This window comes from Rhynchophorus ferrugineus, unplaced genomic scaffold, assembly GCF_030347505.1.
Source record: "Rhynchophorus ferrugineus isolate W39M unplaced genomic scaffold, kcgeb_rfMv2 rfM2, whole genome shotgun sequence".
Lineage (NCBI taxonomy): Eukaryota > Metazoa > Arthropoda > Insecta > Coleoptera > Curculionidae > Rhynchophorus > Rhynchophorus ferrugineus.
In genome coordinates, this window is record NW_027472581.1 from 68,555,805 (window position 1) to 68,568,873 (window position 13,069).

Here is a 13,069-nt window from a genome sequence, read left to right on the forward strand (position 1 = left end):
ATACATCAGTATGTATTTCCATAAGTTAAAAGTACATTTATACACTAAACTGTCGTGTGGTTTGGTTAACTTCAATTTTCTGATTTCTTGCGTGTTGTCCAGTAGCTGTATTACTTCCACGTTGCTGTGATTTAGCAACCTTGTTTCAGGTTTTAGGGCGAAATCTTGGATCACTTCGTGTATCCATTTGATTCCGAGATCATGGTGCAGCTCTTCGTTGGTTGATAAGCATGGGTAATTCATCGTAGAACTTTGTTTTAGATGCGTTAGATTACTAGTTGGTTTGATGTTTTATGTATCTTTATGATAAATATAAATATATAAACCAATATCTTTGATTTCAGATCAAGTTGAGATTAACTTCCAACTAACCAGTACATTGGCTTGATTTTGAGTCTAATTTGCTCTACTTTCTTTCTCACATGATATTTCGAGTTTAACCTATCGAGATATATTCCGAGGTATTTAGCTGATACTGTTTGAGGAATCGGGTATCCGTCAAGTGATATAATTAAGTTTTTATCAAGTCGCCGCAACGCAAAATTAACATGGACAGATTTAGAGCTATTAAGCTGTATTTTCCAATCTCTAGTCCATTTATAGATCTTGTTGACAGCTACTTGTGCTTGTTCTATAGCCTTAGACAGAGATACATCTTTTGTCATTATAACTGTGTCCTTAGCAAATATTCGAAGTATTGTTTATTTTATTGTTGGGATATCAGTAGTATATAGCAGATATGCAAATGGTCCCAAGCCATTACCTTGTGGAACTCCAGCCGAAATAGGGTTAAGTGTTGAGAATGCGAGACTGTAAATTTTCTTTCGAAAAGATATCATTCCAGCAGTCGACAGTAATTCCGCGCTAGTAATTTGCTCATTTTGTGGATTAATTCCAAATTTCATACCCGGTAAAAAGCTTGTGAGATATTCAACAATATAGCAGGGTAATATATCTTTCTTTCGAATAGCTTTTCAACAACCGCTGTTACTCTGTCCACTTGGTAGATTGTCTAGTGGTGATTCCAAAATCCAAACTGAATATCTGGTATTTCTATAAATGGTTTAATGCGCTTTAACAGCAGTTTCTCAAATAATTTTGATATCGCAAGTAGCAGCGAAATAGGTCTGTAAGATCCAACTTCTTCTGCCGGTTTGTCAGGTTTTTTAAGCATAATTATTCGAGCAACCTTAAGACATACCGGAACATAGTTCAGTCTCAAACAGGCATTAAATATATATATCAACATGATTATTGCTTTTCGTGACAGCTCTTTTAATAACCCAGGTGAAATATCATCAATTCCAGGAACCTTTTCTAGGATTGAGGTTGTTGGCAATTTCTGTGGCAACCTCCATTGGAGAAATCAGATTTATAACTGCATCGGGCTGATAGATATGATTTATATCTATTCTAGATTCTATACATTCGGTTGAAACACGTTAGCTAAATGTTCTGCGAATAATTTAGCTTTTTCATCGTTGCGTCGAAGCCATTCATTTTGATCATTTTTAATAGGCGGTACTTTAATAATTGGTCTTTTAAATATCCGAGTTGCTTTCCATAGCGAGTAATCTATGTCTGTAATCTAACTCAGATTTGTATTGTATTCTTTTTCGTTTTAACATATGGCAAGATTTTTACCAAATTTGCCCAAACATATATAAAACACTTGCACTTGTATGTTAATTAGAACATATCAGTTATTTTGTTTGTGTATATTATATATCCAATTAATTAAGGTTTGGCCTCATTTGGTGTAATTCTTTCAATCCATTTATTAACTGATATTAGACTTATTTATTGGTATTTTTATGACCCTATTAAATCAAAACATTTAAAGTGTAATTCACATTTTATTTTATCTTTTTATTAAAATGTATTTAAAAATAATAAAAATTAGAAACAAATAAATTTTTATTTTGTTCAGGACTACACTTGTTTTTAGATTTTTAGTATGTTCTATGGTTATCCTAGTCAGTAGAAGCAAAACTCTTGTCACATGGGCTAATGGTTGTTGGCAGTGACATAACGTATCATTAAATATTTTAACCATTCTTTAACCCACATAAAAATATGATAAAACATATCAGTATGTCTCAATACTATAGATTTTTTACTGATCTATAAAGTTTTGTAGTGGTTTAGAATAGTCCGCTATTTATCTCAGTTGTGAAACATTGAAATATTTTTAGATTTCTGCAATAAATTAGCAGGATAATCTACAGCATCACCGCAATAAAATTAGTGTAAACCACTAAATTTTTAGTAGCTTTACGACCGGTGAAAACAGTGGAAAAACAAAGTCAAATGATAGAAACCATGGAAATCTTGCAATCACAGAAAAGCGGTTAAAATTATTTATTTCAGGTGGGTTGAATAACCTTTCGTCTATATGTTGGCCTTCTTATATACTTATGAAGTATATGTGCAAAAAACTAAATGCTATTACTTCATCTTGTTTAATAATGTGTACTTTTTAAATGCATCGATATAATAAGTGCAGTTATATATTTTAAATACATTTTCTTATCTATAGTGTTAACGTAATAAAAATTTTATATTTCTATACATTATATTTTTGCTAAAGTTGTATAAAATATAATTTATTCAGTAAATAAATAATAGATTCCCTTACAAAACAATACAAATGTGCAATAACTAATATAAATAACAGATATCTTGTTACCATTTACTAGTGTTTAAAATATAGTTTAATATCTTAATATTTTGTTACAAAATCTTTAAAATTTCTCAACGTCTCGAAGGCATTGATTAAATTAATTTTCTTAATATATCTTGCAAATTTTGTATTTCAAGCCAGTCAATAAAAGTCATACGACAAATAAAAGATATCTTATATAATTTTTTAAGATTTACAGTATTTCAATTGGATTTTAATTTTACTGTTTCTCTTTTGTAAAAGATTCTGTTATTCCTTTAACTGTATCTTTGGAGACTTTTTGAAGTCATATTGAAACTTTCTAAATAAATGAAAAGTTGTTTAATAGGCCATTAATAATTTGTAATTGCACTTATTAAGCAACTTTTTTTTTATTATTTAATTATTACATTGTTACTAGTCGTTTCCGTCTAACCTACAATTTGTCTTTGTGATAACGTAATCTAGGAGGACCATCGGTCCTATCTCAGTCTCTGGTGAAATAATGTTTATACATGTCACTACTGTATTTTTTATTATATGCACCTTACTACACAACACTACACAAGATGAGATGGTTTGATTCTTTTGAGTCTGTGTCCTGTTCTGGTGGTATCCAAAAGCTGCAATATTTCAATATTCTCATGATAATGGAGTCTTTCCTTATGCCTCATTACAATTTTCTTGATTGCTTGACTGTCTGTGGGTATCTGAAGGTCTCGATGTAGGTAATCAATCCTATAGTATTTGATTGCGCCCACAATACCTCTCAGGATTTTGTTCTGAAAAGTTTGTATTTTATTTATTTACTTATTATATTATTTTATTTACTGTTGCTCTTTGCAGAACATCTTTGCATAATTGAACTCCGTATGTCCATATAAGTTTCAGTATTTGCTTATATAATAGCAATTTATTATGTACTGATAATTGCGATTTTCTTCCAATTAACCAGTACATTTACCTATATTTCAATTCCAGTTCTTTTCTTTTTTTCTTTATATATTCCTTCCAGTGAAGTTTTGCATCTAGATTCATTCCGAGATATTTAGCGTTGTTACTATATGGAATGATAGTATTATTTAATGTTATTGGTGCTTGTACGGTCTGTTTATAGGTGAACTGCACATGCTCAGATTTACTTTCATTAATTCTTATTTTCTAAGCTTGTGTCCAATTATTTATATTGCCACTTGCCTATTTTAATTATCGTGAGGCTTCTTTACTATTGTCTCCGTCAGCTATAATTGCAGTATCATCAGCAAATGTAGCCATCGTAATATTCTCCATTTGTGGTATATCACAAGTGTATAGTAGATAAAGCATTGCTCCCAATACACTTCCTTGTGGTAGACCTGCTTTAGCTTCTTTTATTGTAGAGTAAGCTTCTTCTTGTTTTACTCTAAACATTCTGGTTGTAATGTATGATTTTAATAGTTCGGTGTGTTGTTTTGGTAGCATTTTCTGTAGTTTATGGACAAGGCCTTCATACCAAACCTTATCGAAGGCTTGTGCTACATCTAAGAATAAAGCTGAGCAAACTTTTTTACTTTCGTAGGCTTTTTCAATAACATCTGTTATTCTGTGGACCTGGTCAATTGTTGAGTGCTTGTTAATAAACCCAAACTGGTGTGTTGGTATTAGGGTTTTTCTCTCTATGATCGGTTTTATTCTTACATATTACTGGCAGCAGTGATATAAGTCTATAGGCTTTTATTTCGTTTGGTGACTTCCCAGGTTTTGGGATCATTATAATTTCCGCCATCTTCCAAATGTAGGTAGTTTTTGCAATAATTATCCTGTTATTAGGGTTAATGTCAGTTTTAATAACTTTGGTTAGCTCTTTCTATGTCCGGCAAATTATGTTCTATATTAGTTTCGTTTGGTTTAAAATTTTTTTCTAGATATTCAGCAAATGTTCTGCTTTTTGGTGATTGCCACGTGCTCAATTCCCACCTAGGTCTCTTATAGGTGGGCTGTGTAGACATGAGCACTTTAGATATGTTGTAGCTTTCCAGAGTGAGTAATCAATTTCTTTATCATCTGTTAAATTTCTCAGATGGGTCAAGCAACTTGAAATGATCTTTTTCCATCACCAAGGTTCCATTAGTTGGACGTCTCGCAATCGGTAATTTATCTTGTTTTTATGCAACCACAATATTATTTTCTATTGATCATAATTAAATTTCAACTACATCGTTGTCTTATTTGAAATTAACATATCTTTAGTTGATCATCTAGTAAATACTTTTTATTCACACAATATCCTCTAATCAATCCAACAAATAATTGTTGGTTTTAAATTATTGTGTCAATGTCAGACTTGTTAACTGCTCTAACTAAATATCTTTTAATCATTATTGGAAGGGCTTGTTTGCTTGAATCTTCCATGTTTCTTAAATGGTTGAAAAACTTCAATGTTCGAACAATTGCTTTTGTTTACAAAACAAATTTTGTTTAAATTTTAATGCTTGACAACTTTAATTATTTAATAATACATAATGCGCAACAAGTAGATTAAACAACGTATTAAATATTACTTTGTGTAATAAACAGTATTAATCACAGATCAAAAAGGGACTTTCCGTATGGTTAATTATCGTTTCGAAACTAGATACATTTTCTAATATTTCCAATAGTCTTAGTTAGGAACTGTATCAGAAAATAAAAGTGAAAGCGTGTTTATTGCATGATACGAAACCGAAAACTTGTCTAATTATCCATGTATTGCTATATCAGTGTGTAAAAAAGTGCATTTAAAATTACTACATCCATGGAAAATATTTGCCAATTCTGTATCATATGTTATAGGTAATTATCTACAAACATCCTTTATTAACATTTTATATGAAATTACTCTTGCCCAAGTAAAATACATAAAATATTTAAATTACTAGTGATATATACCAACCTTTAAATGAATGTTAATATTCTATTTATTGTTATTATTCAAAAATAAACGTGTACTGACTTATTAATTATCAAAGCGTTTTAACACAAAAGGCCTCATTTTCTTATGTCATTTAATGTATATACCAGAACTACTGTAAAATTTAAAAAAATGGAATCAAATTCCTTAAAATATCTTCTGTGAATGAAGTTAATGAAGTGCTGTAACAAAATAAGACACTTGAAACGCATATGACATAAAATTAATTAATAGAAATTAGGAACTTATTAGGAAATATTATAATTAGGAAATATTTCTTTCAAAAAACTAGGCCAAATTTACTATGCCTTTGAAACGACTCACAGCTTCTTACTTAACCACAGGTTTTTTCAGCTTCTGGAAGTTATCCATAAATAACGCTTATTTGACTTAAAAAACGCAGAGAATAAAGAAAAAATACGTTATACAAAATTGCTCACATTTCAAAATGTTGTTGCTGGCAATTATATTATTATTTACTTTGTCGAACAGTGAAAACTTATTTGTACATCTAATACATTTATACTCATCGATCAGCCACTAAAGCTAACGACTGGACATAGGAAAAATTATTTTATTTAAAGGAAAAAAGAGGCGACTTGTTGAACGGCGATACAGAGGCGATACAGAACACTGAGGGTTTTTTATCTATTAGAAAACAGACGAAACCCACCTCACTCGTTCACCATTCAAATTTAAAACAGATGGCCTTTGCATAAGGCCGCGATAGCCAGGGCCGTAACACTGCATTATATAACATATATAATTATTTACGTTACTGAAAACTATAATTTTTTTTTTAAATTATAGAATATTAAATTTCTAGTTTCTATTTATATATTTTATTCGATAAAGAGTACATCTTGTACATTTTACACATTTGTACATCTAATACATTTATACAACATTTTGTTATAAGAACAAAAAAAGTAGCTAATCAGTTAGTTCATACTAACATAAACTTTTAGGGATATTTTACGGAGGACGGGAATTTGATTTCATTTTTTTGCTGAGCAGTGATCGAAAAGCAATATTCTAATTTAACTGAGAATAAAAATATCCAATTTGAATTTGAAAGATGTAATCAAGCAACACTGGCATATGTCTGTCTAAACCAATAGAACCATCAAATTAGTAGAGGCAAAGAGACATATTGAGATACAATTTTCCAGACTTTTAGAAAAATCCAATTGCCTCTAACCTGACAGTATGTACTAAACATAGTATTGTATTTACTATTGTTATATTCTGCAATGCTATTGTAGATATATTATTCTGCATTCATCGTAACATTCAGTTAACAAGCGTTGTACAACTTTTTACCATCATATGTCTTCTAGAATTTCAAGATTATATTCGTGTTTCATTGGTTTCCCTATTGATGTTCATCCCGGGCAACGAGTAAGCTTTCTGTTTATTTAAAATGACTCCTTTCTATTGTCCTTACATAGCCAGTATACTGTTAGGTGCTTGCACGTATTTTGATCAACAATAATTATTGCTGAAAACGAAAACTATTAACTTAAACAACTTTTAAATTCGATGGATGACATTTCTCTACATAACGTGGATAATATTGGGATATAGCAACACTAGCACAGGTTTGTGCTAACCAATAAAAATACAATATACTAGAGCCAGAGCGACATATACTCCGTCATATCATAATTTAGATTTTTGATATTAATAACAATGAACGGCCTAGAAAACCAAAAAGTTGGAAGATAATAAATTGAAAGATTTATTGGACGAAACCCAGTTTAAATTATCGGATTAAAAAATCAACTTTGAACCTTTGGTTTCATTGTTTGTCAAGCAAAAAATAAGAGTGTTGTGACTAGCAATGAAAATCTACTATGGTAATCCCGCGAACAGTCATGGGTTAGTCCAGGAAACCCATCTACATCGACATTTTAAAGCAATATTCATAACCAATAATTATTGGTGCACATATGATGGGATCAGCAAGGTATAGTGTATTACATGCTGCTAAAACCAAATGAAACTGTTATTGCAGATGTTTGCCTTGATGTTGCAAGGCCAGTAATAGCGAATAAAAGAAGCAAGGGTATTGCATAACACTTATCTACATGCTCAAAGAGTTCTAAAGAATACCCTGTTTCTGTTCAATTGGGTTGGCTGTACTCGCCAGATATAGCGCCATCTGTTTATTACTTGTTAGGACCTATGAGGAAATGTGAAAACGAATTGTTGTTAAACTATGTTTCATTTAAAAGGCGACAAAATATACATTAACTGTTATTTAAATGTGCTGTAGATAAGTTATAATAAATATATTTTGCTAAACTACACAAATCGTTTCCATGTTTTATATCAATTTTATCAACGTTGCATTAAAATGCAACTACATGCATCCCATAGTCCAATTCCACACAATAAATTAAATTATTTATTACTCTGGAGGTATTTATAGAGCCCAACCAAATTTAAAGATGACTTGACGGGCTTTTAAAAAAACCGTACGTTTTATAGATTATCTGGAGCGTTTCCTAAACTATTTATGAAAACAGCTGTTGGGATTAAAAATAACATTTTCAATGGATTGTGTCAAAAGCCAGTTTTTGCCAGAAGCGATTACACAAAAAAGTTAAATATAGTCATATAATACTCTTAAATCAAGTCTGGTTCCCGTCACGTTAAATTATGATCTGCACATTAATTGTCAACAGATTCATTAAAATGTCTTCATTATTCATTAGGAACAGACTTTGGGAAGCAAGAATTATGATTTTAGCTAAATCTTCTTAAATAATCTTCAATTCATAATATACTCGTATTGTTATTTTAATATAATTTCTTCACCAAATGTCGCAGATTTATACAGAATTAAAACAATGCTCTTGTACGGCTGATTTTTTTTTTCTAGAAACGTAAGAAAATATTTGAAAGCCTTTTTTAAGTTGTAATATTATATTTACGTTGTTTTAATTATTTGGCACAATGGCAAAATGCAGTTCCAAAATGTTACGTTACTAATTTGTAATATCAATTAATATATGTGTATTTATATAAATAATGAATGTCTGACTTTAGTTATCATATTTTTAATAACGTTAGAATTACAAAACTACTTTATCGTACATTATAGAGAAAAATATATTATATAAAAAAATAAATTATTACGATTAATTATACGAATTAAATTACATGTGACGGGTATTTCCGAATCCTCCGTGACCAGATTGGGAAGCACCTTTGTTGTAACCCATTTGAAGACCAAGATGTCCTTCGCTGGCGCGCAGTTGTTCTTCGGTGAAGGTTCTCTCGTTTTTGTCAGCCATTTTGGGACCTAACGATGGACCGTTGTATTCCGGATGTTTCTGGGTTAGCCTACCCAAGGAGTAGAGTGAAAGGGCGACCTGGGAAAACGGATATTACAAACAACTTCTTCAAGAAATAGCACGCGCTATACCTGAGCGATATTCCTCCTTTCGAAAAGGTCGGCAGTTTGGAAAATTTCTTCTTGTGGGACGCCATACGCCTTGATTGCCGCTTGAAATCTTTGGATGTTCTCCATAAGTTGGAAGTTCGTGCCTCTAGTGGCGATCTTCTTCACGGAGTTGGGGGCCAGTTTGTTAATGAGGTTGCAGAGGATGACGCCATCCTTCAGTATATCTTCGAATTCGCCTTTTGGCAAGGGTTCGCCTAAGACAGCAGCGATCCAGTTGAGGACCTCACCTTCCAGTTCCTTGTTGCGTTTCTGTGCCGAAATAAAAACGAATTCATTCAATAGTCATTCATTACTTTCTTCTATGATATGTTGCTGTGATAAAAAAACTGGTTATTTTTGAATTATCTCCTCCGAACGAAGAAATCGTTTGCTGTCTTATTTGGCTGATTTAGCTCCATTGAAATTTTAACTATTCCCTTCACTTAAAAAATAACTTTGAGGATATCGTTTTGAGTCGAATTACCTTAAACTGAGTAAAAAATCTCTTTGTGTTATATTTTAATTTTTTTTTCATAATCATATTAATACGTGTATATTTATTAAAGAAGCCAATATTTATTATTCATATTTATTAAATACATATATATTTCTTTTTACAGAACACAAAAAACATTTTACAGTTTGCAATTAAAATATTAAAGATGCAATTTTAAAAATATTGCACTATATTTCTATTTTTGTTTTTATGTTTGGACTGTGTTTTTATGAAGAATTTTTAGATTTCCAGTGTTATTATTTTTTTATAATAAATAAACTTTAAACAAAGTAAAGAAAACAAAACCATCTGAAGGTGTTTGACATTTCTATTGTTTAAAGCAGTCGGATATCGTTTTATTGTTGTTACGTGATGGTGTTAAAGTAAATACGCTCGACGCAAACCAACTCAAACAGCAACAAGCCAATGAAAATAGCTTTAAAATAATTCTGGAAATATGGAGAAGTTGGAACCGTTCCAACAGTTTGTGATTCTACGAATATAATCTGCTGGATATGCTAAATTTAAATCGCATTTTCGATTTCGAAAACGAAAACAGAAATATCGAAAAAAATTCGCTTAATCTCGAACCTTTACAAACAAATTAGATCGAGTGGGTTAGTTGATTTGTGTTACGTTAGTCACGGCACCAAATACCTTGGAGAAGTTTCAACATTACGCAGGTTTGACGAAGATTCTGATGGATGAGTTCTGACTAATATTTTCAAAAAAAAAACACACAAATCTACCAGTGAACCGAGGTTTTTTTGGCAAACATGTTTCAACTGTTTTAAATTATACTTCGGTTTGTTTAAAGTTAAATAACAATGGAAATATTATTTAAACAAAATTGTATGTTGTGTTATATGTAATAAAAAATGTTTAAACACTTTTTTACTGTGTACTTACAGACATATCGATGGGAGAGATTTAGCTCTGGCGTCGCGACGTTACTGACTGAGACGTCGGCCTATGTTCGATCGTCTTTATGAGAAACATCGGCGGGGGCGTTGGAACATGCATTTGTTTTATTTTTTTAAACACGCCTCTTGTTGATGTTCTTCTGTTTTAGTTAATTGACACAGTTTATTTAAGTTTGGTTCCTATACCGGAAATTGGCTATAAGCGATGAAAACATTTTCAACGTTTTTTTTAAAATATAATTAAATATATTTTAATTAAGCCAGAATTATATATAGTTATGGTATAACGAAATTGGTTTAACTTAGTTTAATTCAATTCAGAATGAAATATCCTGAGACATAATATTCCAATATTATACAACAATTATAGAGAAATATAATTACCAAAATGTCATAATTCATTATTATGAATGGAGAAGTAGTTAAAGTGTAGTTATATTTGTATTATAGTTATAGTTGCATGTTAGAAATGCATTGCTAGTTGATTACATTTTCACTTTTCATCAATATTATTAAATTTTAAAAATATTTAATGACTGAAAATATAGAGATAAACTAATTAATATAAATAACTACAAATTGGGTATTTACAAAAGAGAATAAAACTTAAAGAGAACTAAATCTGGAAAATAGGGTGAATATTGCAATAATTTATACTTTGTTCTAACACAGTCAAGTCTAAAAATTAATGAGGCCTTTAATTTATCTATATAGTGCTTACTCTAAAACGTTTAATTACTTTTAAAACGAATAAATTTATTATAAAGTTAGAATTTATTAATCAGTTTGTTGACTGTATTATTTAAAAACATATTACTTACATATCCTTTAATATAACATTAAATTCTATTAATAAAAATAAAAAATATCAGTTATGACTTGAAAAATGGTCGAGACTTAACCATTTATTTCACAGTTAGCTAATTTATTTTATCAACCCTATTTTCCAGATTTAGTTCTCTTTAAATTTTGATTGTTCATAGCTTAAAAAATTCTTGCGTGAAGGCTAATATTAACTAATTTATTTATTAAATTAATCCCATTAATCAAGAGAACTTAACAGGAGCCAAAATATCATATTAGGCAATGGCAACAATGTTCTAGCAGACGTTTTGTGTTTCAAAATGACGCCTTAAATGAAGTTCACCATATTTTCTCAAAAAAGAACAAAATTATTTTTGATTTGCTTTAAAAAAGATTATAAGAATATTGTAAGGCGAAGTTGTAAGAGGAAAAGTATCCTTTAGTAGAGTTCAAAACATAGTGAGAATCAGTAAATAACGTAATCAGTAATTACGAATTATTACAATATCCACCCTATTTTCCAGATTTAGTTCTCTTTAAATTTTGATTGTTCATAGATTAAAACATTCTTGCGTGAAAGATCATTTGTATCGGACAAAGTTACAATAGCAGCTGTGGAAGTGTATCTCAACACATATTTGAATTGTTATAGCAGGAATTGAGTGCATAAACGAGACCACCGAGAGTATTTCAATGTATCTCATGTATTAGCTGTTGATATTGATGCATGACCAAATGGTCCCAATGATTATCGCACTTTTCATTGCCAGTTGTTGCACTGTATTGTTATACAGTGCAAAAACCTATGGGATTTTGCCGTTGAAGCAACATTTCACACATGATCAAACGCTTTTCAATGTCTCTCGGCTTCAATTCATACGGCACAAAATATTCAAGCTTTTGAATCATGCCCATGCTGTTCAACTCCGCATTTACTTCTTGCGTTTCAAATCCTCTTTTCCTTTTTGCCCATGCGGAACACTCTTTGTCTTCTGTGTCAAAATCACCAATTTTAAAACGACGAAACCAGTATTCACATATTGAAATCGATAGAGCATGCTTCACTCAGCATCCAATTAACCGTCCTTTTCTTTAAATTGACATTTTTTAACTTGTTTTGTTCAAATTTCTGCGAAATGACACATATTGAAAAGTAAAGCTTATGTGTGAGGCTAAAAATGTATCCGATGCGTGCGATACACAGAAACATAATCTTTTGTAAATCTTTTTAAATTAATTTATAGGCTTCTGTTAATATTAATTAACATTTATAAAAAAAAGTATAAAAACCAAACGTCTACAAATAAATTTATGTACGATATAATCGAAATTACTTTCAATCTATATATATATATATATATATATCTATATATATATATATATATATATATATATATATATATATATATATATATATAAGATCCATTTAAGGTACATTTCAATGCTATTAACGTATACACATCTATTGGCGTCAAATAAATTCCGTCAGTTCTATAATCACGGTTATTATTAGACGTTTATATTTTTCTCTCTGTACCTACACATTTCCATTCTAATCTCGAAAAAAAAAATGAAAATTTTCAATGCCTTTAAATAAAAACCTAATAATTTTTGGATTATGTTTTTGATAAAGATTAAGACAACTGACCATGAAAATTCGAAATGAAAAATATCCGAATGATGTTTTGTCGATTCGCGAGGCCTCGGTCTATATCGAAAATAAAATTATCAATAAACTTAAATTCGACGTGAGTTCGAACAGATTAACACTCATGGTTATTATATTCAATTAGTTGTGATATTA

General features: G+C 30.4%; 2 protein-coding genes across 2 annotated transcripts in view; one reads left to right on the forward strand and one right to left on the reverse strand.

Moving 5' to 3' along the window:
- LOC143191288 (muscle-specific protein 20) overlaps window positions 1-13,069 on the forward strand; it is a 41,322-nt gene that overhangs the window by 20,241 nt on the left and 8,012 nt on the right. The gene's annotated exons all lie outside the window — the stretch shown is intronic.
- LOC143191290 (muscle-specific protein 20) lies at window positions 8,641-10,555 on the reverse strand. The gene is made up of 3 exons (XM_076396207.1): window positions 10,448-10,555; window positions 9,025-9,312; window positions 8,641-8,971 (listed from the first exon to the last, which is right to left on the reverse strand). Exons 1-3 carry the CDS (start codon window positions 10,451-10,453, stop codon window positions 8,756-8,758), a joined length of 510 nt encoding a protein of 169 aa, XP_076252322.1. The 5' UTR covers window positions 10,454-10,555; the 3' UTR covers window positions 8,641-8,755.

Coding starts and splice junctions, on each gene's coding strand:
- LOC143191290 (XM_076396207.1), bottom strand. Junction 8,972..9,024: donor AAAGGAGGAATATCGCTCAG/GTATAGCGCGTG, acceptor CCGTTTTCCCAG/GTCGCCCTTTCACTCTACTC.